The sequence below is a fragment of the Peromyscus californicus genome, unplaced genomic scaffold, assembly GCF_007827085.1.
Source record: "Peromyscus californicus insignis strain IS unplaced genomic scaffold, ASM782708v3 Scaffold_19__1_contigs__length_69161282, whole genome shotgun sequence".
Lineage (NCBI taxonomy): Eukaryota > Metazoa > Chordata > Mammalia > Rodentia > Cricetidae > Peromyscus > Peromyscus californicus.
Window position 1 is genome coordinate 3,169,905 of NW_026294491.1, and position 17,954 is coordinate 3,187,858.

The 17,954-nt window shown below is 52.0% G+C and overlaps 2 protein-coding genes across 3 annotated transcripts; one reads left to right on the forward strand and one right to left on the reverse strand.

The window, feature by feature from the left end:
* Positions 1-184: 184 nt before the first annotated feature.
* Positions 185-11,508, reverse strand: Tap1 (transporter 1, ATP binding cassette subfamily B member). The gene is made up of 11 exons (XM_052744283.1): positions 10,684-11,508; positions 9,832-9,946; positions 9,558-9,688; positions 8,330-8,535; positions 7,610-7,807; positions 5,726-5,854; positions 5,233-5,421; positions 4,318-4,491; positions 3,898-4,060; positions 3,184-3,320; positions 185-862 (listed from the first exon to the last, which is right to left on the reverse strand). The coding sequence occupies exons 1-11, from the start codon at positions 11,207-11,209 to the stop codon at positions 653-655; spliced, it is 2,178 nt and encodes a 725-aa protein (XP_052600243.1). The 5' UTR covers positions 11,210-11,508; the 3' UTR covers positions 185-652.
* Positions 11,509-11,693: 185 nt separating this feature from the next.
* Psmb9 (proteasome 20S subunit beta 9) lies at positions 11,694-16,879 on the forward strand. Of its 2 annotated transcripts, XM_052744284.1 has the most exons (6): positions 11,694-11,839; positions 13,453-13,520; positions 14,523-14,654; positions 15,177-15,306; positions 15,694-15,835; positions 16,569-16,879. In XM_052744284.1, the coding sequence occupies exons 1-6, from the start codon at positions 11,780-11,782 to the stop codon at positions 16,694-16,696; spliced, it is 660 nt and encodes a 219-aa protein (XP_052600244.1). In that variant the 5' UTR covers positions 11,694-11,779; the 3' UTR covers positions 16,697-16,879. The 2 variants fall into 2 exon arrangements, with proteins under 2 accessions (XP_052600244.1, XP_052600245.1); XM_052744285.1 differs by lacking the exon at positions 13,453-13,520 and having other exon boundaries at positions 11,725-11,839; positions 16,569-16,878.
* Positions 16,880-17,954: the final 1,075 nt, after the last annotated feature.

Here is a 17,954-nt window from a genome sequence, read left to right on the forward strand (position 1 = left end):
GGACCCAGCAGTAAAACAGAGGCTCTGAAGAGCGAGACCCCGGACCCAGCAGTAAAACAGAGGCTCTGAAGAGCGAGACCCCGGACCCAGCAGTAAAACAGAGGCTCTGAAGAGCGAGACCCCGCGCTGTGTGGGGAAGGGTGCGGGCTAACTCGGTGGATGCTGAGAAACAGGAGAAGCCACAGTACAAAACACCAATTTTATTATAAATATCAAGAGCCCACGGGTTATCCATAGTCCAGCCTATGCCTTTGGTTAATTACAAGCTGCTCGTCCTTCCTCTCTGTACATTTTGAGCGTTTCTTCTCATAGGTTCCAACACCACATAAACCAAGTTTGTTGGTGCACGCTGTGTACCAGATAGCACCAGGAGAGTGGAGGCAGGAGAATCAGGAGTTCAAGGTCTTGGACGCAAGTTTAAGGTCAGCCTGAGGTGCCTGAACCCCAGTCTAACTAAGGGGCAGAGGTGGGGGTAACATTCATGGTTAATTCCGGCCATCTCCTAGGTGTTATTTTATCTTGTAGCAAAAGCCTCGGCGCCTCAACTCCCTGGTCAGTGGGTGTGGTGCTATCTTTGCCCCCAGGTTCTCCGCCACACAGAGCAGAGGGCAATGGAGGAGGGCAGTGCGTAGTGGGCAGCTCCGGAAGCCTGTCAGTCCGAAGGAGCCGCAAGGGCCTCCACCATGGCCCGGTAACACCCTCCACTCTTCTCCATGAGCTGCAGATGGGTGCCCTGCTCGCAGACAGAGCCTTCTTTGAGAAAGAGGATGTGGTGAGCCTGCTCCGCCAGGCTGAGCTGCTGGGTGATAAGCAGCACCGTTGGAGGAGCCGGCCCGGGGCTCTCATACAGGAGCCGCTGGACCTGCAGAAACACAGACCTTACAGGGCAGGGTCCTCTGGACTTCCAGGGCTGGGACACACTGTCACCTGCCAACACCCCCGAGGATGCTAATGTTCCTGGTCCGAGTGCTTCTCTCCAAACCCTTGTTCTGTTGAGGCCTCTTTGCAAGAGGCGGCCCAGATGCACAAAAGCACAACATGGAGGGAACTGAGCAGTCGCTCATCCCCCATAATAGTCTATCAGTGAGCTGGGAAATTTTAATTTATTTTTAATTTCTTCTTCTCTCATATATTACATCCCAACTGGAAAGTTTCCCCTCCCTCCTCTCCTCCCAGTCCCTCCTCTCCACCTCCCCTCTCCTCCATCCACTCCTCCTCTGTTTCCCTTCAGAAAAGGGCAGGCCTTCCAGGGATATCAACCAAACATGGCATATCAAGTTGCAATAAGACTAGGGTTGCCTCGTTCAGCCTTAACATGTGGGAATTTTTTTTTCACATTAGTTTATGCTTTGAGAATTTCATCCATGTATACAATGAAATATAATCATACCACCTCCCATTTCCCTCCTCTCCGCCCCCCAGGACCCACCCCATACATCCCCTTCACTACTGCATACATCTTTTTTAATAACCCCTAATAAACTGAGGATTTTTATATTATTTAAAGAAGTTTAACTTTGGAGCTGGAGAGATGTTGCAGAATAATCCTCTACACTGTGTGAAGATGTGTCACTGTGATTGGTTTTAATAAAGAGTTGAATGGTCATTTCCTAGGCAGGAAGAGGTTAGGTGGGACTTCTGGGGACAGACAGGACTTGGAGAGGAAGACAGCAGAGTCGCCTGTGAGATGGAGAGGAAGCAGGGTGGGCAGTGCAGAGTAAAGGTAACCAAGCCACGTGAAAGAATGTAGATTAAAAGGTACGGGTTAATTTAAGTTATAAGAACTAGTTAGAAACAAGCCTAAGCTAAGGCCGAGCTTTCATAATTAAAAATAAGTCTCCAAGTCTTTTTTTGCGAGCTGGTGGCCCAAAGAATAATCCGTCTACAGAGAGACGACTCAGCGGTTAAGGCACTGGCTGCTCTCTCAAAGACCCGGGGTTGAGTCCCAGCACCCACCTGGTGGCTCACAACCATCCATAACTCTAGTTTCAGGGGATCCAACACCCTCTTCTGACTTTTGAGGGCACTAGGCACTCATGTAATGCACATATATTCAGGCAAAACGCTCAGTACATAAAATAAATCTAAAAAAAATTAAAGAAAAATTTAACTTGGTAACAAAGAACGTGAGAATTCAGGTAGATGACTTGGATTTGGATCCACTGCTCAAGAGCTGTGTGACTTTTAGAAGGTTGATCGACCTCTCTTAGTCTCTATTTTGCCATCCAAGAATAAGCAGAGCAAAGGACTCCTGATGGACATGGATGACTGAGTTCAAAGGGCAGGATGGCTTGTGGTGCTCAAGGCAAGCCTAGCCCACATCGGCACTGTTGGGGCAGAGGCCCTTCTCACTGGTTCTGAGTGTCCTGGAGAAAAGCTAACGGGAACTGAGAATTCCAAAGACAGGTTTGAACAGTTACATGATGGCATAACTAACAGGATGAGCAACAGAAGCAAGATCCCATGGAACCGAGACCTTAGGAAGATGATGCAGCAGGGTAGCCCCGCCCTCTGGAGGTAGCAGCAGGAAGACTGCCATGGCTCTGTGCTATGGATTATTTTAACTGGGCAAAGATGTGTTACATTTGTTTATGCTGTGGAATGTTACTTTAACTATGTAAAGGTGTGTTACATTTGTTTATGCTGCATTTGTTAAATGATGTAAGGATATGTGTTTAATTATGTAAAGACGTGTTATATCTGTTTCACCTTGCCTGCCTAAGGCACCTGACTGGTCTAATAAAAAGCTGAACAGCCAATAGCTAGGCAGAGGAGGGACAGGTGGGGCTGGTGGGCAGAAAGAATAAATAGGAGGAGGAATCCAGGCTTGAAAAAAAGATTGAGAGAGAACAAGGGAGAAAGAGAGGGAGGTGCCTGGGCCAGCCAAATAGACACAGAAGAAGCAGGAAAAGTAGGACAGAGCAAGAAAAGGTAAAAAGCCTGAGGCAAAAGCAAGATAAAGAGAAACCAGTTAATTTAAGCTAAAAGAACTAGCCAGAAACGAGCCTAAGCTAGGCTGAGCATTCAGAACCAATAAGTCTCAGTGTCAGGGAGCTGGGTGGCGGCCACAAAAAGAAAGCCTGCTACTCCTCTGAGGCCAGCATGGTCTTCAAAGTGAGTTCCAGGCCAGCCAAGACTATAGTGAGACGGTCTCAGAAAGACAGATGACAACTAGAGCCTTACCCGTAGCTGGTTACCGGCATCCAGGGCACTGGTGGCGTCATCCAAGATGAGCAGGCGTGGCTTCCGGATCAAGGCTCGGGCCAAGGCCACCGCCTGTCGCTGACCCCCTGACAGCTGGTTCCCAGCCTCACCCACCTCTGCAGACAAGAGACCAGCTGAGATGTAAACAGGTGTGTACACACACAAGACACACATATATACACATGCACACACACACATTCACACAGAGAGACACACATTCACACACATACAGACACTCACGCATACATACAAACATTCACATAAACACCCATTTTCACATATAGAGACACATTCATACAGAGCGAGACAAAGTCACACACACACAGATTCTCTCTCACACAAATACACATTCACACACACATACGCACAGACACATTCACGCATAAACGTACACTCACACCAACACATACACTCTCACACACAATATCTCTCTCTCTGTCTCTCTGTCTCTGTCACACACACACACACACACACACACACACACACACGACCAACAGAGGCAGCTGGAAGGGAGGCCCTGGGAAGGTGGGTAGAGTTCTGAGGATGTGAATCACAGAAACAAGACTTTTAACTACATATTGAAGTCCAAAGGGAGGAGCAATTGAGTAATAAAGCAGGGTTATTGGAATCTGGAGGTGAGATGGAGAACCTGTGTCATAGCCCTGAGGGAGTCTGGAGGTGAGATGGAGATACCTGTGTCATAGCCCTGAGGGAGTCTGGAGATGAAATCGTGGGCTCCAGACTTCATGGCCACAGCTGTGATTTCCTCCATGGTTGGATTCCGGGTCAGGCCATAGGCAATATTTTCTCGAAAACTTCTTCCAAATAGCAGTGGCTCTTGTCCCACCGCGGCCACCTAAGGTGAAATGCAAAGAGCCATAGACAGGAAACACAGGAGTGTCACTGTCTAGGGACTGCAGACTCACAAGCACACCATATAATCATGTGTCCTACAGACTCACAAGCAAGTGCACACCTTACAGTCATGTGTCCTGCACACAGCCCCCACTCTGCCCATGACTGCCTGCATCCCCAACCTTCGGCAAGAGTTTTCACTGAGAATATTCTCCTGGCTTGATCTCCTCCCCTCCTCCACACTTCCTCCTTGCTCACCTGAGTGTGCAGGTAGTGGTGGTCATACTGGACCAGGGACTGGCCGTCCAGCAGCAGCTGGCCCCCGGTGGGCTGGTACAGATTCTGCAGCAGGGCAGCCACGGTGCTCTTCCCGGACCCATTGGGTCCCACCAACGCTGTCACCTTCCCAGGATGCAGTGTGAACGTCAGGCCCTGGAGGCCAGAGAAGCACATGGTGGAAAGCTCCTCTGGCCTAGAGCCGGTCACTGTACTCAGTGTACAACATGACACATTACCCAAAAGGAAAAATGGGAGAATACACAACCATCCCCGGCCTCTGTACGCATGGACCTCTGGGATGGCATCACCAGAGGAGAAGAGAGAGGGGCTGGAGCAAAGGAATGGGCAAGACGCGTCACTGGGGAGTTAAAACTGGAAGGTGGAGGCCGAGCATTCCCCTCAGCAAGCAGAAATCATATCTGCATCACAAATGGCAACTGGAGTCACGTGTTGCCCTGCCAACTCCTTTGTTATAGGAGCTTTCTCTTAACATTTTTTAGAATTATTTATTTAATTTTACGTGTATGACTATTTTTCCAGTATGAATGCATGCATGCCATGTTCATGCCTTATGCCCACAGAAGTCAAAAGAGGGTGTAGGATCCCCCTGGAACTGGAACCGGTGGTTGTGAGTCACCATTTGCATGCTGGGAATTGAGCTGGGGTCCTCTGCAAGAGCAGCACATACTCTTAGCCACTGGGCCACTGCTCCAGCCCAGAAGCCTTCACCTTGAAGCCTCTTCTCCACACCCCTGGAAAACCAAGCCAATGCTTGGGTTGGGGTGATGTATAAACACATGGTTCTCATTGGCACCTTTGAGGGTTAGGAAGGACCTGGGCCGTTAGTAAGAGCATAGAAGAGGTGAAGGTGGGATTCAGGATTGGTGGCAGTACCTGAAGCACCTGGACATCAGGATGGTTTGGATAGGCAAAGGAGACGTTTTGGAACTCGACAAGACCTTCCATGTTTAAGGGTGCCAACGAGCCACTGAGTGAAGAGCAAGGAGTCCGGTCCAGGTATTCAAATATTTTCTCTGAAGAGCCCACAGCCTTCTGCATCCAGGGATAGGAGAAGAGCAGACCCTGCATAGTAGAGTGGAGTGTAGGTGGGAGCTGGATGGACCTTGAAGGCAGGTGGGAGGGCTAACCTGCTTGATAGCATTCTGTGATGTGAAGAGACAGAGAATTGCAAAGACAGCCACAGACAGCCACGGGCAGGCAGAGACAGCCAATGGCAGGCAGAGACCTCCAGGCAAGCAGAGACAGCCAATGGCAGGCAGAGACCTCCAGGCAAGCAGAGACAGCCAATGGCAGGTAGAGACAGCCAATGGACAGGCAGAGACAGCTGAGGCACTGTGAGGACAAGGGTGGAGGGTGGGGGGCTCACCTGAACAGCGTTGGTGAACTGCAGCTGGTACAGAACAAAGGAGACAAGGTCCCCGCTGCTGACAGCCCCTCGGGTCACCAGCTGCCCACCGATGTACAGGATTCCCACCCTCAGCAGCATTCCCGACACCTACGGGAAACCATGCGATAAAACGGACTGGAAAGGTCACAAGTGCGTTCTCCGAGACATGAGAGACAGGGAGAAAGGAGGGATCAAGGGTCAGATCTGAACACAGCTCAGGGAGTCCTCCAGGTCCTCGTCACCATCGTCTCCTTGATTGAGGAACATTTGACTCTTTTAAAAAGATTTATTTTTACAATTTTAAGTTATATGTGTGTGTGTATGTCTCTGTGGGTATGTGCACATGAGTGTAGGTGCCCACAGAAGCCAGAAGAGGGCATCAGAATCCCAGGAGCAACAGTTTCAGGCGGTTGTGAGGTGCCCTACATAAGTTCTGGTCATTTGGAAAAGCAGTCTGTGCTCTTTTTTGTATTTTGTTTTGTTTTGTTTTTTGAGACAGGGTTTCTCTGTGTAGCCCTGATTGTCCTGGAACTCTCTCTGTAGACCAGGCTGGCCTTGAACTCACAGAGATCTGCCAGCCTCTGTCTGCCTCTGCCCTCCAAGTGCTGGGACTAAAGGCGTGCACTCATTTATTTATTTATTTATTTATTTATTTATTCATTCATTCATTCATTTATTTATTTATTTATTTATTTTTGGTTTTTTGAGACAGGGTTTCTCTGTGTAGTTTTGGTGCCTGTCCTGGATCTTGCTCTGTAGCCCAGGCTGGCTTCGAACTCACAGAGATCCGCCTGGCTCTGTCTCCCGAGTGCTGGGATTAAAGGTGTGCGCCACCCCCGCCCGGCTTAAGGCATGCACTCTTGACAGCTGAGCCATCGTTCAGCTTGTTCTGACATCAGGAGCCTCTGTGAATGAGATCATTATTCCTTTCTTGTTGCTGTTTTGGTTTTTTAATTTACTTTTTTTAAAACTACAATTATTTTCCCAGCACTCGGGAGGCAGAGCCAGGCGGATCTCTGTGAGTTTGAGGCCAGCCTGGACTACCAAGTGAGTTCCAGGAGAGGCGCAAAGCTACACAGAGAAACCCTGTCTCGAAAAACCAAAAAAAAAACAACCGTACACTTGTTTACTTGTTTATATGCGAGTGGATGTTACGGCGCACTTTGTGAAGGTCAGAGGACAACTTATCTCCTTCCATCGTGTGGGTTCCAGAGATGGAACTCAGGTCATCAGGTTTGGCAGCAGAATCTTTGCCTCCTGAGCCATCTCACGGCCCTCACTCCCCACATCATGGCCCATGATGTCTGGGAACTCACAGCAATCCTCCTGCTTCGGCCTGAGTACTGGGATTACAGGTGTGAATCAACACACCAGTTTTTATTCCCATTTTCCTAAACAGGGAAACAGCCTCAGAAAAAGGTAACGTGTGTGGTCACAGAGCTGACTGATGGCAGGATCGAGCCTGGAACCGCTGGTTACTGCTTTTAGTTCCCTCTACGTCATTATCACAGATGCCCCTGGCCACTGGCCTCTGGCACTTCTCATGGCTCCACCTAGCTCACACACACAGTGCCAGCATGAGGCACACACAGCACAGGAATGTGTGGCTTTCTGAGCAGCAAAGGAAAGACCTGGAGCTGGGAGAGTGGTGTTTCTCACACACAGGTCGAGTGGACTTCGTGTGTCTCTGTGGAAGGATGCTTCCCAGCACCACAAAACATGGAGGGAATTAAGGACAGAGAGTAGAGTGATCGAAGACCCAGAGCCAATCACTTCCCACTGGAGGAGGAACATAGGGTTGGGAAAGAGTAAAATCAAGACATGCTGGGACAAAGAAGTGAGCATTCGTCTCCAGGTACTCACACTCACGGTCCAGAGTTCGGCTACATAGGCCAAGGCCTCCTTCTTGTTGAGAGTCTTCATCTCCTCCAGTTTCTGCCGAAACTTCTGGGCCTCTCCCTCCTCGTTGGCAAAGCTCCGCACGGTAGGCATTGCAGACAGGGCCTCGATGGCCACCTGCGTGGACTCCGCTAGAGACTCCTGCACCTTGCCTTGCAGTGACTGGGGGAGACAAGGAGCAGAGACACCACACAGGGCGTGCAAATGAAAAGGAACGCCAACACCTCGGTCACCTACACGGAGATTAAAGTCAGCAGTCAGAGGGACAGAGCGAGGACAAAGGTCTACAGCCATACTTCTAGGTTTCTGTAAGATTTATTTTCAATTTTATGTATGTGTGTGCATTATGTATGTATGTATAGGTATCCGTAGAGCCCAGAAGAGGGCATCAGACTACAGACCACTGTGAACTGCCTGGTGTGGGTGCTGGGAACCAAACTCAGATCCTTTGGAAGAGCAGCAGCCAGCACCCTTAACCCTGAGCTGCCGCTCCAACCTGGACTCCAGTTCATAAGGACAGATTGTGGCCAGATGTTAGAGAGAAGGCAGAGAACAAGGCTGTGGATGCAGGGCAGTTGGGAGCCAGAGGCAACAGGGGCTCGGGATGATGGAGAAGCAGAGGGAAGTCGCACTGAAAGCAGTCTAGGAGAAACAGCGTGGGCGCTGAGGACCCTGAGAACGTACCTGGTGCACTTTCCCCAGCTTCCGAGGCAGAAGGAAAAGCAGGGGCAGGGCCAGCAGGGTGACCACAGTGAGGTACAGTGACCCCCAAAACATGACCGCCAGGAGACACAGGCCTCGCCCCAGGTACCACATCAGCACGTTCAGCTTGTCACTAATAGATTCACACACCTTGGATGTGTCCTCAGTTACCCGAGATGTGATGGAACCTGCCACATTGAGGACAAGAGGGACAGTGAGAGACAGTGGTTCACAGAGACAAGAGGCGCTGACAGACAACAGGACGCCAGGGTGGCCATGTCAGCACCCTGAGGAGGCTGCAGCCAGCAGGGGCGGGAGCTTGGGTAGGTGTGGGAACTTCAGTGCAGGGAAAGAGAAAGGAGAGTTCTGGTGGACCTGCGTTGACCTATAAAGAAGCTGATGGAGCTGGGTGTGGGTGTGGTGGCACACACCTTTAATTTCAACACTCTAGAGTGGGGGGTGGGGGGCGGCAGTCAAGGTCAGCCTGGTCTACGTAGTTAGTGAATTCCAGGCCAGCCAAGGCTACACAGTGAGACCCTATCTTGAGAAAGAGGGAAGAAAACAAAAAAAAACAGTTAATGGAATGTGAATATCTAGTTCCCTGAAAGCTTTTGGCTTCTAAAGACCATGTGTACGCAGTATGCGTCCTGCCGTTGGTCAAGGAGACGTAGAGAGAAAAGAGCTACTACCAAGAAAGCAGTCCAGGGGTCCACTGGACAAGGGAGACCCTGGGGTCGAACCCAGCGTGTCTGCCTTTGCGGGTCTCCTCCTTTTAAAATGAGGTGTTGGACATCACAGCCTCTGGCTTTCCAGGGTTTGAGACTGGTTTCTCCGGGGTCTCTGCAGAGATTGTTTCTCTTTGAGTAAAGAGGACAATGCTTTGCTCCATTTTAGATACATCATGAATAAGGAGGCTTGAGAAGTCGCTCAGCTGGTAGGATTTTTGCCTAACATACAAGCCCTGGATTTTAAGACACGATGGTGTAGCCTAGGCTGGCCTCAGATTGGCTATGTGGATGAATGGCTTTGAACTTCAACCTCTATCTCCTGCCTCCTTCTCCCAAGTGTTGGGATTACCACACCCCCTTTATATGGTGCTGGGGATTGACCTAGGCATGCGTGTGTACATGTTTATAAAGGAGGGGCAGCTGAGAGTGTGTGTGGATATACACAGATTATATTATACAAATGAAAAAGTTTCGTGAGATACCTGCTGGGTTCTGTAGGAAAAACCCTGTCTCCTGGCGAAGGACAGCCCGAAACACCTCTCCATGCGCACGGCAGTGCATGTGGCCCATGGTGATGTTGTAGATGCCATCGCCAGCAAACTCCAGCACTGTACTAGAGTGTCGGAGAGATGGAAGGAGAGTCAGGTGTGTTCCTCCCTGGGACAGAGTCCTGGATCCCTGCAGAAGTATGCTCAAACAACAGTCCCAGCATCCAGTCCCCTCTGCTCCGGGGATCCCCGTTCCCATCCTCCACACCTGGCTATGGTGAGAATTGACATGAGCCATATGTTGCGAGTAAAATTAGGAGCTGCCTTATCCTGAAGAATCCAGTCAGTGATGCGGCCAGTGAAGAAGGGAATGGCCATTTCCCCTGGGGAGATAGAGGAGATATCTCAGTCACAAGCGTTAGGAGCACACCACTTAGGATCTCCTCCTGACCCTCTCCCTTCACCACTGTCCAGAAAGCAGGAACGGAGCTCCCGGACAGAGGCCTGTTCGGCTACATCAAACTTTTCCAGGACTAATTAAGAAAGATGGCAGTCAGCAGGGCTTGAGACACAAGCCTTTAATCCCAGCACTGGGAGGCAGAGGCAGGCAGATCTCTCTGGGTTTGAGGCCAGCCTGGGCTACATTGTGAGATCAGAACAGCAGAACTACATAGAAAGACCGTCTCAAAGGGAAAAAAGGAAAGAAAGAAAAGAGAGCGGGGCGGTGGTGGCGCACGCCTTTAATCCCAGCACTCGGGAAGCAGAGCCAGGCGAATCTTTGTGAGTTCAAGTCCAGCCTGGTCTACAAAGTGAGAACCAGGAAAGGTGCAAAGCTACACAGAGAAACCCTGTCTCGAAAAAAAGGGAAAAAAGAAAAGAAAAGAAAGATGACGGTGTGGAGAGAAAACCTTACACTAGGGCTGTGATGTGAGCTTCTGCTCCCAGGAAGACCCCGTCCCCAGCAGAGCTCCCTCTCGGGCCAGGGTCCTTCCCTTTCGGCCTAGGTTGCCTCCTTAGGCTCTGACACTTCCCGGGAACATTGTATCTTCCTTTCTGCCCGTTGCCCCGGATTCCTGCCCTGTCCCCTGTGGCCTGCTCTTTCGCCCTGCATCCCTCTTACCAACACAGGAGAGGATCAAGAGAACCAGAACCAGGTGGAGGCGCCGCTTCTCGGAACCCAGGAAGCCTAGCAGCCGACGCACCATGTCTCCAGCGCCCCCGCGGCCGCTGGGCGCCCAGAGGCTCCCCAGTTTGTGCCACAGGGCTGCTGCGGGCAATGCTGCCACATAACTGAGAACGAACGCGTCGAGGCGACTGCCCCAGTGCAGTACTCCAGCGCTGTCACCCTCCCGGAGTGCTCCCCAGGAGGCCAGCTCTCGGAACGAAGCAAGTCCCGGCTGGGCCAACCCCAGCGCCGCTGCCAGCGGCTGCAAAGCAGCCAGCCATCCATGAGCTCCCGTGGTGACCCCAAGGACCCCGCGGACTCCCAGCCCCAGGATGGCCCAGCGACTGAGGCCCACAGCCCAGACCCGGAGCAGCGGCACCTCCGGAACCAGCAGGGAGAAGATCCCCGGGAGCCCGGGCCGCAGCAGCAGCCAGTCGGCCAACAGCAGCAGCGCGGCCGCCACCCAGGCGAGCGCAGCCATCGAGCGCGTTGTCCAGGGTCTGGTCCCAGCCTGGGACTCTCGGCGTCCGCGCTGCACGGGAGTCTCCACGGGAGGGAAGAAGGGCGGGCCGGCGGCGTGCGCGGAAAGTCCCGGACGCCGGCTGGAGCTGTGGCGCTGACCAGAAGTGCAGGCGTTTAGAGGAAGGAGAAACCGAAAGCCGCCGCCTAATCACTAGACACGCCCTCCTTCTGGGACCCGCCTGCCCAGGCTGGCCTGCTCCGGCAGTTCTGGAAGCTGCCGCTGAAGTCAGATCTGAAGTTCTGGCCAGCGGCCCTGGCGCTCCATCAGTCCCATTCTCCTCGCCTTTCCCAGCCTTCTTCCCATGCTTGCAAGAATTTTCCCTCCCCAAGCCCCACCCCAGCTTCAGGGCGGGACCCTCAGTCGTCACTTGTCTCTGGGCAGATCTGCGCTGCTCAGGTTGGCGAAGGGCGCCAAGTGCCTGGTAGAAGTGCCCGCCCCTCGCAGGGTGATGGGGCGGGGCCGCCGGCTGCAAACTGGGAGCGCCGGGCGAGCGCGGCGGATTGGAAAGCCGAGCTCCGCTCTGTCAGGATGCTGCGGGCAGGAGCACCTACCGCCGGCTTGTTCCGGATAGGAGAAGTCCACACCGGGGTAATGGGCTTGGGGGTGAGAGTCAGCGGGTGGGGTGACCAGGGAACCCTAAAGCTCTGGGAAGTGAACCAGGAGACTGAGACTTAGGAAGCTCGTGTCGCCCAGCGCTTGCGCTCCACAGTGAACGTAGGGTATCCTGATCCGAAGTGTGGTGTCCGGGGGTCTGTTGGAGGGCCCCGCAGGCGAAGCTAGGGGGAAGGTGCGTACTTTGGCTCGAGCTGGAAGCATCTAAGGGAAGTTGCTACAAAGCGCTTTCGCTTTCACTCTGGTCTGCGCAGTGGGGGACAAATCAAGTGAGGGGCTTGAGGACCCTGCAAAGAGGTGCTGAGAAAGTGTCCCGGATGAAGCACCTGGGTGAAGGTAACACGAAGGCTCCGTTGAGAAGGACCTACACATCAGACAGATCTTTGCTTAACCTGGGCTCTGATAACCTCCACCCTGAGCGAGGACAAGCTCCCTGGCGCCGGGGTTGGGGGGAGGGGGTGATGATCGGTGGTCTTCCTTGGTCCAGGTGCTGCCCTGTCCCCCCCCCTACCCCGTGTTCGCCCCCACTCCCGCATTCCCATGCTCGCAGGAGAACTTGGCCCCGGCCTAGGAGCCGGGGAGGAGATGGAAGCTGGTGTCTGCTCTCTGAAAGCCCCAACCCCACTCCTAGCGTGGTTTGGGAGAGCAGCTGCTAAAATCGAGTGGCCATTTCTAGGTTTTTATTTGTGATCAGTACGTCAGAAAGCACACTCAGGTGCCGGGTCCCTGGAGATCAGAGTGAGGTGTGGAGTGGCCAGAAAGGTTGGGAAAATCTCCCCTCGATGCCAGGGAGCAGTGGGAAGGAGAAGTCAAATTAATCAAGGGTTCAGAGTGAGACCTGCGTGAGCTTGAAAGACTCATTCTCCTGAGTTGGTTTTCTCAGCGCAACCGAGCGAGGGTCTCTAAGGTACCTTTCAGCTCAAAGGGCGTGGGGGAGGTAGACGTGTCCTCCTCCTGCTTCACTTTTCCTTAATCCTCTTCTTGACCTGGAAAAAACTCTCCCCTCCAGCAGCCCCTCCCCTGGCTGCAGAGAAGTCCCTTAAAGGAGACTTCTCTCTCTGAGCGATCCTTGCAGCTTCGCCCTGTCAGCTCCTGGCCGTGTTAACCGCTGGCCTCTTCTGTGTCCCTTGTTCAGTAACATAAGAACCCGCTCCTGATTAAGTGAGGGTGCAGGGGAGAGATCCCGGACCAAGAAAGGCCGGGCCTTGTGTCACAGTAATTCACCTGTGCCCTGCGCACTGGACAAGCAGTGGAGACAGTCCTCTCTCTGGCGGCCTCCTCCTGTCCTGCTCTCCCTCTCAGAGGGATTACCTCTAGGAACCTGTCCTTGCTTCTCTGTCTTTAGGGTGGGTGGGTTACACGCAGAGAAGCTGGGGCCTGGGGAGGTGGCTCTCTATGCTGTACCACAGCCACGCTGTGACTGTTCCCTGCAGCTGGATGCAACAGCACAGAAGACAGAGGGAAGCTCAGGCCTGAAGGACTATGTGACCTTGAGTCAGTCACCTCCCGCCACCAACATTTCACCTTCCTTAAGATGAAGGGTGGAGGCGCTTCTTGCTCTGACATTTCTTCTCTGTGTCTCTCTGCAGACAACCATCATGGCGGTGGAGTTTGATGGGGGTGTCGTGGTGGGTTCTGATTCCCGGGTGTCAGCAGGGTGAGTCTCACTAAAGCGCTAGGTGTTGGGAAGGAGGCTGGAGGCCCCACGTTCACCTTTTGCTTACCAACTTCTGGACAGTATTATAACCATCCAGGAAATGGAGCTGAACTTCCCAGAAAGCTATCATAGTGCAATGCATGGGCAAGGATCTGCAGGTCTGAATGTTTTGTAGCTTGATGGACATAAATCGTGCCTCAGAGGGACACGGGGTAGATTGTGGAGGGACTCTGCGATCTGCACTTAGGATAAAAAATAGTTTTGTCAAGTAGGTATCTCACTCTTATGCCACAGTTTGAACTGGATTTGCTTGGTCTCCCCTCCTGGCCAGTTTCCTCACACGTAAGCGAGGCCGTGGGAGGACATCACTGCCCTTTGTGCCGGGGTCTGTAGAAACACCAGAGCCCTCAAGGTGGTTAACAGCGAAGAAACGCCAGTACCAGGCACATTTTTCTCCCTTTTTCACCTCTTTTTTAGAAAGGGTTTTTAGCCCTGGCTGTCCTGGGACTCACTCTGTAGACCAGGCTGGCCTCGAACTCAGAGATCCCTCTGCCTCCTGAGTGCTGGGATTAAAGACGTGCGCCGCCACCAACTGGCTCAGAGCCACAAACTTCTTAATTAGGTGTTCTTTTTGCTGTTTTACCATAAAATATAAGTCTTTAAAAGTCTAGATTGGGGGGGTGTCTAAAGTCTAGAGTCTCCTGTAGCCCAGGTTGGCCTCAAACTTGCTATGTAATTAAGCTGGCCTTGAACTCCTGATCCTCCTGCCTCACCTCCTGAGTGCCGCCGTGCCCGCCTTGTGCCTGGACGGCTTAGTGCCTGCCAGGCAGGGACTATGCCACCTGGGCCATATCCCCAGCCCAGCCCGCCTAACTGTGGTTAGTGCGGTGAGTCACTTAGCCGAGATAATGCCTTTCTGCTTTTTCTGCCTCAACCCAAGCATTGCGAGCGTCGCTGTTCTTTTTGTCAGACCAACTCAAATGTTTGGCTCCTTCCCGACAGAGAAGCCGTGGTGAACCGAGTGTTTGACAAGCTGTCCCCTCTGCACCAGCGTATCTACTGTGCCCTCTCTGGTTCAGCTGCTGATGCTCAAGCGATAGCCGACATGGCCGCCTACCAGCTGGAGCTGCACGGGTACAAAGCGCCCGGGGTCCTGACTCCCCTCCCAGTAACACTCCCCAGCTCCGTGGCTCTGCCAGCTCTGAACTTGCACTGGAGTGTCTGGGGACGAGTGTCCTGCTTCTGCAGAGAGGAAATCACAGTAGTGATTCTGTCTCCCCCGTGGAGACTTGGAAAGTGCACGTCACTGCCCTGATGTAGGAAATCAGGAAGAAGATGACAATTTGGCCCACTCCTCATATCAAGCAGTCGCCATATGAGAAATCAAGGTCATTGGGGCGGAAGCAAGGCTTATCTGCTTTTACCCATGAGGGCAGGGCCCTTAGAGTCAAAGGAAGGAGTTGGAAGGAGGAGCTGAGAAAAGGAGGGTGAGCAGCTGAAGGCCTCTGACTGGTCATGCCTCCCTGGACACATGGGAGAGAAGCAGAGTCTGCTGCAGCTGCGGGTTCAAGTGTGACTTGGCAGAGAGGGTGACCGTGGTGCCAAGGGTGGGACTTGGAACATTGTACTGACCCTTACTCCCAATGTCCTCTTCAGGCTGGAACTGGAGGAGCCGCCCCTTGTTCTGGCTGCCGCAAATGTGGTAAGGAATATCACCTACAAGTACCGTGAGGACTTGTCGGCACATCTCATGGTAGCTGGCTGGGACCAACGTGAGGGAGGCCAGGTAAGTGTCCCTTCCTGGTCTCGGGGGTTCCCCACTCCTCTCTTCAGAGACATGAAAGTCACTTGTCATTCTGCCAATGTGGTCCACAGGCAGTTCCTCTAAAAGCATACTACAGGCCAGGTGTGGTGACACAGGCCTTCAGTGCCAGCACTCGGGAGGTAGGGGCACGCGACCTCAGTGAGTTTGAAGAACCTGATTGTAGATGAGTTCCAGGCCAGCCAGGGCTACATAGTGAGACCCTGGTTCAAAACAAACACACATACATAAAATAAAGCAAATGCATACCGCAGGCTCAGTTGTGGGGGTCCCAGGTCTTCATGTTCACTGTCTCAGTGGAAGAACCTGTGGGGTGATCCTTAACTCTGACCTGCGGGACCCTCTCTCCAGGTGTATGGAACCATGGGAGGAATGCTGATCCGACAGCCCTTTGCCATCGGTGGCTCCGGCAGTACCTACATTTACGGTTATGTGGACTCAGCATATAAAGCAGGCATGACCCCTGAGGAGTGCAGGCGCTTCACCACCAATGGTAACTAGCCAAGTGAGAGGTGACTGGGGAGGGCGTATGGACATGGGAAGAGAGTAGACTGTGAAGAATCAGAAAAGGAATACACGGGTGACCATCCCATGTCCAAGCTTTTAAAAAATATTTAATTATGTAAATGTACTTGAATGTGTCTGTGTGTGGGTTTGTGCATGTGTATGTGGAGACAGAAGAGGATCCCCTGGAGCTGGAATTATAGGCGGTTGTGAGTCACCTGATGTGAGTGCTGGGAACCAAGCTCACCTGGGTCCACCGTAAGAACAGTGGGTGCTCTTAACCACTGAGCCATCTCTCCAACCCCACCCTATAAAACTGGGAACCATTTTAGAGTGAAAGGGAACAAGACGAATGTTAAAAGAGATGGAGCTCTGGAGCAGCTCTTGGGACTGCTTTGCACAAACCAAGTAAGGGTACAAGATCACTATGGAAACCAGCAGGGTGCTAAGCAAGCGCTGCCCCCTGCTCCACGCCAGCTCACAGGAATGATTGCTCACCATTCAAGGATTTGGACAAAGCATTAATCTGTAGGTCACCTGAAGTAGAACGCGGTGGGAACATTTACAGTAGGGACGCGGGCAGATGCTGCTGACCGGACATTTCTGAAGATGCCTCTGTTCGATGAGCTTTGAGGGAGAAGCGGCACACGGGTGGAAGGGAAGGGAAAGAGTGTTGAAGCTCAGCCATTTTCTGCTCCTCTCTCCAACACGACCCCCTGCAGCCATCGCTCTGGCCATGAACCGTGACGGCTCCAGTGGGGGTGTCATCTACCTGGTCACCATTACAGCTGCTGGCGTGGATCATCGAGTAATCCTGGGAGATGAGCTGCCAAAATTCTATGATGAGTGACTCGTCCCCAGACTTCCCTGTCATGGAACCAGACACTGGTGTCGTGGACAGAAAGTGAAATGGACATCAGAGACACACGGGGGGGAGGGGAGCTTCCTCCCCGACCCAGAGAGCAGACGGCCCTTTCCATTCCTTTTTAAAAATAAACTTTATTATTAAAAACACTTGCAAATAAAAATAAATAGAACATATAAATAAATAAACTGCAAATAGATAAAAAAAAAAATCCAACACTAAAATTAACCCAATCCAAAGCCTTCATAACCCAATGAACTTCTATACAGTTAGAATTAGGAGTCAAAATGGAAGCTGTGAAGCTTCACATTAAATTTCACACCTTATCATTCTTTACCCCAAAGTACAACATCTTCCCCAGAGAAAGGGAGTAGAGGACACTAGGAGAAAAGACCTCACAGATGAGAGGTTACTGTGTACTGAATTTTTTTAATTCTTAAAGATTTATTTACTTTTATTCTAGGTGTATTTTTTTTTCCTGCATGAATATGTGCAGGTCCCCGCAGAGGCCAGAGGAAGGGAAACTCTAGAACTGGAGTCTGGTTGTGAGCCGCCATGTGGGTCCTCCACAAGAACAGCCAGGCCTTGACCACTGAGCCATCTCTCCAGCCCCTGGGTGGTTTTTTAAATATTGTAGACCAGGTGCTGAAGAGATGGCACAGTCAATAAAGGGCTGCCTGTGCACAAGAACATGGGGCTGGATTCCCAGCACCCACGCAGTAGCCAGGCACAGTGGCCCCTGCCTGGAACCTCAGTGCTGGGGAGGCAGAAACAGACCCACATAACTCAATGGCCGACCAAATCAATGAGCTCCAGGTTCGGTGAGAGACCCTGTCGCAAAAAGTAAGGTGAACAGTGACTGAGGAAGTCACCTGCTGTTGACTTCCTCTGGCCGGCCTCCACATGCACACAAGATAATTTTTAAAAATATTGCAAATCATAAAAGTCCTCACATGACCGCTGGGTGTAGCTCAGAGGTAAAGCTTAAAAAAGGAAGATTTTAGCCGGGCGGTGGTGGCGCACGCCTTTAATCCCAGCACTCGGGAGGCAGAGCCAGGTGGATCTCTGTGAGTTCGAGTCCAGCCTGGACTACCAAGTGAGTTCCAGGAAAGGCGCAAAGCTACACAGAGAAACCCTGTCTCGAAAAACCAAAAAAAAAAAAAAAAAAAAAAAAAAAGGAAGATGAGATTTCACTCTCAGGTTCACAGATGAGGGGATAGAACCATTGTCCTTTGGCAAGCAG